Below are 8772 nucleotides of genomic sequence, written 5' to 3'. Positions count from 1 at the left end.
AACATGTTTACCAAGTTCTTTACTACATGAAGTAAATCTAGTAAACAGGAGTAAAATTGGTTTTGCAAATATATTTATATTGCATTTTGTACTGATACACTGTAAAAAACTCGGTGTTAGAGTTTTCATTAATATCACAACTGGCCTAGGTTAGAGAAGAGAAAAAATGACTCGAGTGAAATCTGAAAAGTCAAAGCTACAAGATCATACTAATGAGCTAATAACTTAGAATGTTGGTCATCAAATATCAAAACCTTAGGTTTAACAAAATTATAGTTAACTCTGTGTGTAAAACATTTTCAGTAATAATTGTCAGATTGTATGTTTTAAATACAAAAATGATCCGAGTGAATTTAGTATCAACAATGTGTATTGTTCATGAGTTAAATTGTGGACTATGACACGTGTTTGTCTGATCCTTCATTTCCCTTGTTGAATCCAGTCATGCATGCTTCATCCTTACATCGTCTTATTGGAGCATTGGGGTTTAACAATTAAGCCGTTTCAACTTCAGCTGTATTCTACCTGTTGGAATAGGACCCGGTGATTACAACCACATTACAAGCAGCTTTGTACAGTTATAGATAACACAAGTCACTCAGTAAATACTCCACTTTAAAGATTTCTAGGGTGTCATCAACTTACAACAGGTTGAAGGACTTGAATATTTTGTTGTTTGTGCTCTGTGGTCCATAGCAGGTTCTTTACCGTGGAAATCACCAACCATACAGAAGGAATCAAACACACTAAAGACATCAGTGCTCCAATATCAAACCAGCGTCTAAGTAACTTTGGACGAAATCTTCCCCACTTATGTATATCTTTTCTACAATATAAATTAAACTACCAAATAAACCTCATATTATTAATTTCTTCCGTAATAACCCTAGTTTCAAGTCCAAGCACAAAGAATTCATTCTGTTGTGAATTATACTTATGCTGAGTAGCAATTTTTTTTTCCAAGCTCCATTATCTTTATATTCAGGTGTTTTATAGATATTTGTTGTATATATCATGAAAGGTGAAGACATTTTAAAAAATTCTGGTGAATAGTTTGTATTTTTTATGAGCTTTGTGTTTTTACGAGAGTGACCACTAGGTGATTAAATACAACCGGTTTGTAATGAATTATAAAAATAATGTCTTCATATGTCTTTTTGTAATTTTTCTGTTGAAAACTTTCAACATGCTGATTTAATAAAAAAATATGATAAAATACAGTATTAATTAAGTGTTTTTGAAAAACTAGTTTTCATCTGGTAGTTAAATTTAATCAAATCAAATGTGTTAAACAACAGAACTTAGATTATATTTCATGTGTCTGAACAATGCCCTGGAATCCTAAATCTTTTCTGTTGTATAGATGCCGGGAATTAATCTTCCTTTGTCGGACATCTTGTATTACCTGATGACTCTCCTAGTGTGTAGTGTGATTCATGAAGTGGGACATGCTCTTGCTGCTGTAAGGTTTGTACTTTTCTTAGTAAGTCAAGGTTATGCCGGGAATTAATCTTCCTTTGTCGGACATCATGTATTACCTGATGACTCTCCTTGTGTGTAGTGTGATTCATGAAGTGGGACATGCTCTTGCTGCTGTAAGGTTTGTACTTTTCTTAGTAAGTCAAGGTTAGTCAAGGTTAAAATGAAAACATTAACCAAACTTTTATTATTCTCAGGACTTCTGATAAGGAAAGTAAAAAGTGTTGAATGCTGTAATAGTTGTCCACATAGAAAATACTTTTATCCAGCTTTTACAATTGTAATAAGTATTAAATATTTGTGCTTTTCAAGATTGTGTTAATGTGAATGCTCCTTCAAACAAATGCTCAGAATTATCAGTGCTTATGTTAGAACAATAAGCACAATATTCAATCCAGTTTACAACTACTGTAAGATTTGTGTTCTAGTAACAATCTCTTACTGCTGTAATATTCTGCTAAATATTTCATAAACAACTTTGTTGGTAACTACTCGTTTAAAGAAGTAATTTTTAAAAAGAACGATTGACAAGTTGATGGATGCTTGTGGAACATGTAACTAGACAGTGTTTGTGTGCATGTGGAAATTTCTAAATAGTTAAAATGAAATAATTTAGAGAAAAATGTACATATTTGTTACGGTGGAAAATCAATGTCTATGGACATATGATAGTTGGTCTGTGCTTATACCTCTCCTGTGTGGATAACAATTAAGTTGCAACATTAAAGCTCATTGGTTCTTTATCATTCTATGTACTGTGCTTATTTACTGTTTACATGTATTTGTATCTTAACCTGAAACACACGAAAATTAAAAAGACTTAGTTTACTCACCTGGAGAAACTAACTTTTACATCACTTTGTGTCATTGATGTAGTTAGGCTTACAGAAAGTCTTGGGGCAAGAACACACACACAAAGTCAAAAGTATTAATTTTATGTATTACAAGTGTGTCTATATGAGTTGAGGCTGATTATCATAACCTCGGCCCATTTACACCAGTTTCGTCAGGCTTCCCCTTCTGTATGTAATCCACTGATCTGCATAATAAATAAGTGAAAAGTTTTGTGGAAAACTAAAGTTTCCATTAGATTAACTAAAATGTGAGAAATAATCCAAATAGAATTATAGCTTATAAACATTGGTTATTTATTTACAGATCCTGTTGTTAGTGTTTTCTGTTTTAAACCTTTGTTTTATCTGTATCATTTCATATCAGGTGCAAGGATGAAATATCATTTTTTTCTTCTTCTAGAGCTAATGTCAGAATCCAGGGATGTGGACTTTTTGTTTTTGGTATTTTTCCTGGAGCTTTTGTGGATCTTCCAACAGAACATGTCTCCATGTTGTCGGCATGGCAACAGTTGCAAGTGTTTTGTGCTGGGGTGTGGCACAACATGATACTAGCCGGTACTGCTGCCTTGCTTTTAATGATGAACCCTTACTTTGGTAGCTTGATGTACCAGCATGATGCTGGAGTCACTGTTGTCTCTGTCGACCAGGTATATCAGAAAATTGATATTTATTGATAGTATTATGTAAGTAAAAATCCTAAAAGATAGAGGGGTTTCATTTACAAAATGTTGCATGTGTTTTATTTTGATTTGGCCAAGTTTCATATTATTTATTGCTGTTCACCTGTATAGGCTAGAATTGCATAAGTCGTTGAGATTTTCACTGCATATGCAAGATTGAAAATGAGAAAAATGTCGGTAAAAACCAAGTCTAGATAATGTTAATCAATAGAAGTTGTTATTTAAGAATGTTACTCTGAAATCAGAGCAAAAGGGCTGACCCCCTAAAATATCATTGCCCCCCCCCAAAAAAAAACTAATGTTGTGCATTAAACTAATTTAATTTTAGATTTAGCCCCATTATATGTAAGAAAAGCTGGAGCTGGAACTGTCTGAAACTGACATATCTGAATGTCTTCTTATTTGGAAAATCTGCTAGTGCCAAAAATTAATATATAACAACATCGTGTTAGCTGTATGGTAGTCTTTAGAAGGTAGTAGCTGTACGTAACCATGTTAGCTGTATGGTAGTCTTTAGAAGGTAGTAGCTATATGTAACCATGTTAGCTGTATGGTACTCTTTAGAAGGTAGTAGCTATATGTAACCATGTTAGCTGTATGGTAGTCTTTAGAAGGTAGTAGGTGTACGTAACCATGTTAGCTGTATGGTAGTCTGTAGAAGGTAGTAGCTGTACATAACCATGTTAGCTGTATGGTAGTCTTTAGAAGGTAGTAGCTGTACGTAACCATGTTAGCTGTACGGCTGTCTTTAGAAGGTAGTAGCTATACGTAACCATGTTAGCTGTATGGTAGTCTTTAGAAGGTAGTAGCTGTACGTAACCATGTTAGCTGTATGGTAGTCTTTAGAAGGTAGTAGCTGTACGTAACCATGTTAGCTGTATGGTAGTCTTTAGAAGGTAGTAGGTGTACGTAACCATGTTAGCTGTATGGTGGTCTTTAGAAGGTAGTAGCTGTATGTAACCATGTTAGCTGTACGCCTGTCTTTAGAAGGCTGTGGGTAACCATGCTAGCTGTATGGCAGTTGTAATGTTTTCAAGATTCTAAGAAAAAGGTCTACGACGAACAAAGTGACTGTATAACAAAATAAACCCAAGTCTACTGGAAGGTAGACCTTTCATTATTTAGGATATAAATTGTATATATGTACCTAAACAATTATATTATGGAGTGTAGGCTGTTCAAACACTTAACTTCTTGTGCTCCCTCTTGGGCAAAATTTTGATATTTTCCTCCTGTTTATAACCAAAGAAAGCAATAGGTAAATACATATATGTAACAGAGATAGGTAAATAATTATATTAATAAAATAGGTATACATTCGCAGTAAAAAGTATTTAAGCTTAGTTGAGTCTCTCTAATAGCTTTTTCAAAAATACAACTTTTGTGACTAATATATATGGGTTTCATTTAAACAAAAGTTTAATTGTTTTTCTTGTCAGTCACTTAAATGTAAACTCAAACTGATTTAATTATACAGTAAAACACCATTAGTTTACTAATTTTGTTTTTAGTTATGTGATACACGTCCTTTTAAATTTATCATAAGTATAAATCACTTTAGAAATCTTTCCACATAGCTAAATTCTGTTGGTATGAGGAATGGTAAAATTAAAGACCATTACATTTCATCATCTAGATTATCAGGAAAAAATTATATAGTGAATCCCATTTTATTATGTCTTTTAAGAAGGAGCAAGTACTCGTAGAATGAACTTGTAAAGATTGGCGCTGCTACTTTTTTGGGGGAGGGGGTCAAGGAATTTTATTTTATTTTTTGTATCATTTTTAATAAAACATTTGTGAAGTTTCTAGCATTGCACTTACCATGTTTTAAAAGTGTTTTTATTTACTCTTCTTGATGTTAGAACTCTGGGATTTCTGGACCAACAGGACTAGTTGTTGAAGACCAAGTGTCCGCGATAAATGGTTGTCCGGTGAGAAATGAGGAAATGTGGAGAAATTGTCTGGTGGCAGTGGCATCAAAACCACCAGTTGGTTATTGTGTTGGCAGAAATTTTCTTGAATTAGAAAACAAACAAGTGTTAGGTAAGTTTTAGGTTATTTCTTTGTTTATACAGTAGTGCAGTAACAAAACTTCTTTGTTGATATTTTTATGTTGTTTGTTAGCCATGATATATTTCTTTTCAAGTTTGGGAAAAGTTCACAGTTTTGTTTATTTATTTAAAACTAGTTTTGCAATTATTTTGACACCAAGAAGCTGTATAATAAAATTTCATTGAAAGAATGTTTCTTTTCAATTACAAAAACATTTATATCAGTAAGGTGGATCTTGTCTCTCTTATTCTCTTCTTATTTTTTAAGAACTTAAGAAATACTGCTCTCTTCTCTCCTCAGAACTGATGGCTATTACCTCATGCCACTGCCAAAAAAATATGTTGCCCATTTGCCAAGCTCTGAATGAAACTTCTGCCCCTACACTTATTAACAGTGCCTCACCAGTTTATGATGTGGGCAGTAAACCCCATAAGCACTCGTGTTTCAACAAAGGCTCATTCTTGATTAAACAACACTGGAAATGGGAAGGAGGGGGGGTCTGTGGAGAGGTGGGTGTATCTGAAACACATTTTAAGGTAAGGATATGGTTAAATTCAGAAACACTAATCACCTCTCCTCAGAACTGATAGCCAGAATCCCACATTGATAAGATGGTGGAGGGGGTTGGTGTTAATAAAGTTAAAAATGTTTCTGACATCTCCCAGTGTTCTGACACTTGTTAAAAAGTCATCCAATATACTGTATTAACAACTTGAAGCGCTTCCTGTTCCTGTTGTTTAAGTTGAGCCTGCTCCATCTTTAGAAGAATTCAACCCACTGTTTCTACCACTTAATTTTTCTTCTATGTACTCTAGTGTTTTCAGTGGATTTGCTCCCAATTTGAGAGTCATCTCATTTATGACTCCCTTCAGCATTTAGTTTCTACTTTTTGGTTATATGTTTCACACTACAGCTCTAATAGTGGATGCTCTGAGTTAGACTTGGTACAATCTCTATCTATATGCCTATCCTTCTCTCCAACCTCTTTCCATTTCTACTGCTGCCAGTTACAGAGCAGCTTTATCAGTGACCTTCTGTGGTTGTTTTCTCTTTTTTTCTGGTTCTTAGGGATCTCTTCCAGGCCTTTTTCATGATTTGTCCTCCTTGTCCAGTTCCTCTTTCAGATTGGAACCTCTGTTTCGTTCTCAGGGCTGTTATATGCCCCCCTGCCATTTTGAACCCTTTGTCACCTCTTCCTACCACACTCATTATCACAGGGACAGGTTAATATTATTCCCTGATTGCCCCTTCCTTGTCCAAACTTTGGCTATCCTTTATCTTTCTTCCCTGTACAATTGTTCCAACTGTGATTGTTCCCTTTATCCTGTTAGTTGTTATCGTGCTCATACTGCCACCTTTCAATGCAGTTAATAACATCTTTTCTTGCATGTGGGTTTCTTCTTCCTATCATGACTTATTTCCTTCCTCTTTGAGTTGGGTTAAACAACTTATCTGGCTAGTTTATTTTTCAGTGAGTAATGACACGTTTCAACTTTATTTTATCTTTTCCCATTTAGTTTGTCATCTCACAGCTTCTCTTGCCTCACTGTGAACAGCCCCTGAATAGATATTGCTGGCAGGGATGGGGATGACCTTTGTGTCATACTACTACAACATTGAACTTTCATATACCTCTGGTTTTTCATCTTTCTCCAGTCTTCTCGGAGGCTTTAAAAAGGTGAGTTGCTAATTTTTTTTGCAGGTCTTACAACCACATTTAATGTTTATATCTATATTATGGAGGTGATGGAGCCAACCAGGTTGTTCTTCAGGAAAGAGAAAGGTGTGCTTCTGTCCTCACACCTGGCTGAAAAGAAAGGACACCACCTTTCTTTTCAGCCAGTTGTGAGGACAGAATCGCACATGGGCACCACCATGTGCGATTCTGTCCTCACAACTGGCTGAAAAGAAAGGACATCAACATGTGCAATTCTGTCCTCACACCTGGCTGTCCTTGTTTGTAGTAACTTATTGCAAAGTCTGTTAGTGTTGGACTTTATGCAGATGTGATGTTTCCTGTTCATTCTGAGAATCTCTCTGCCATACTCCCCCATGCAAATTCCTCCCTCCCATTTTCTTCTAGTATAATAAAGGGTGAATCCTTTTTCCATCTAGAAAGGTCTCGGGATGCAGGTCTAGGATATTTTCCCTTTCTAGTACATATTTCATGTGGACATTTCTCATGTTTTATACAACCTGGCCACACTACACACCCATCCTTCCACCATCTTATCAATATGGAATCCCAACTATTTGTTCTATGGAAAGGTGAATAGCATTTCTGAAGTTAACATTTTCTTTACACAAAAATGTGTTTCAGATAGACAGTCATCTTTCCACAGAACCCCCTCTTCCTCCCCATTTCCAGTGTGTGTGTGTTTTTTCTATCTCATCAAGAATGGGCCTTTATTGAAATGTGAGTGCTCATGGGGGTTACTGTACTTGGAGAATGTTGCCCTGTTATTGGTGGAGGGCTATAGTTTAACTATTAATACAGGTACACCACCAATTTTCTGGCATCCTTGGTTCCAGAGCCTTGCCAGACCAACAGAGGTCACATGATAATAATAATTCAACAATACACCTCTGACCCACTAATTATACCCCTCCAGTGTCTCTAAAGCACCATGGACTGCCAGAAACTTAAATAAAACATATATTAAATGTGAATTAAATGAGTAATGAAATACATTAATACAGGTATAGATGATACAGGTTTATTAGTACAGTACAAATGATACAGGTTTATTAGTACAGTACAAATGAAAAAGGTTTATTAATTACTGTACTTACAAAGAATGTTGCAGTAGTATCGCTTCCAAAGTGGTAAATTTTAGAATTTTACTGTTATTATTATTATTGTTATTTTCAAGTATGTTTTATTTTGAATTTTCATACACTATTATCAACATTCTGTGTTGTAAAAAATTGAAGAAAAAATCGAAACTAAATATTTGTATCTTGTTAAACTACAGATTCTTGGCAACATTCATGAAAAAAATTCAAGCAATTTGATCCACTAGTTTAATATTTATAAGACAAATTTTCAAAAGAGTGACGTACCTACTTAAAATGCAAGTAGCCCGTCCCGAAAGAGCACGCGCCACACGCAATGCCATCTGTGGCCGCCCAGTGAAGTAGTCTAGCAGTCGCGGGAATTTCAAGTGCGCTCTCATAATTTTGTCTGGATTAAAGGAGGTGCCGAACCATCAGTTTCTGGAAAATCAATGGAGTACCGTACATCATATATTGATGCAGTAACATTAATATGTGTAGGGGTGGAAGATTCATTCGTGACTTTTTTAAACAGTAGCATTAGGTAATAGCTATTAGTTCTGTAGAGAAACTTCTATCTGAAATACATTTTCAGATAAGAAAAAATTTTAATTTTTAAATAATAAAAATAAATTGGCATCATTTGATGATAAGAACCTTATCATCAAAATTCAAATGGAAAGAAAAAAAGTTTGTTTTCTGGCATTTCTCTCCTTTTTATTTTTCTCATTTCTTACTTTGACTATTTTACTTGCAATAGATTTTACAGTCATGGCTTTGGCAGAACAAATCTGTGAATACATACACAGTGCTTTCAAATTCAATGACGAGGAACCCACTTTGAGACTAATAATGGCTGGAGACGGCTTGAATGGGTAATGAAGAAAAACTTTAATAAAAGTTTATGTTAAACTTATATTAAAGTTTTT

The 8772-nt window shown here is 34.7% G+C and overlaps 1 protein-coding gene across 2 annotated transcripts in view; it reads left to right on the top strand.

The window, feature by feature from the left end:
- Positions 1-1482: 1482 nt before the first annotated feature.
- The window catches only part of LOC106473752 (membrane-bound transcription factor site-2 protease-like), a 16618-nt gene continuing 9328 nt past the window's right edge, over positions 1483-8772 (top strand). For both annotated transcript variants that reach the window (XM_013934432.2, XM_022402150.1), the window contains exons 1-3: positions 1483-1600; positions 2734-2980; positions 4879-5059. In XM_013934432.2, coding sequence (XP_013789886.1) covers positions 1497-1600; positions 2734-2980; positions 4879-5059 — 532 coding nt within the window. In that variant the 5' untranslated portion in view covers positions 1483-1496. The remainder of the gene's footprint in view (positions 1601-2733; positions 2981-4878; positions 5060-8772) is intronic.

Source organism: Limulus polyphemus, unplaced genomic scaffold (genome assembly GCF_000517525.1).
Source record: "Limulus polyphemus unplaced genomic scaffold, Limulus_polyphemus-2.1.2 Scaffold6478, whole genome shotgun sequence".
Lineage (NCBI taxonomy): Eukaryota > Metazoa > Arthropoda > Merostomata > Xiphosura > Limulidae > Limulus > Limulus polyphemus.
This window is presented reverse-complemented; position numbering and strand designations above follow the sequence as displayed.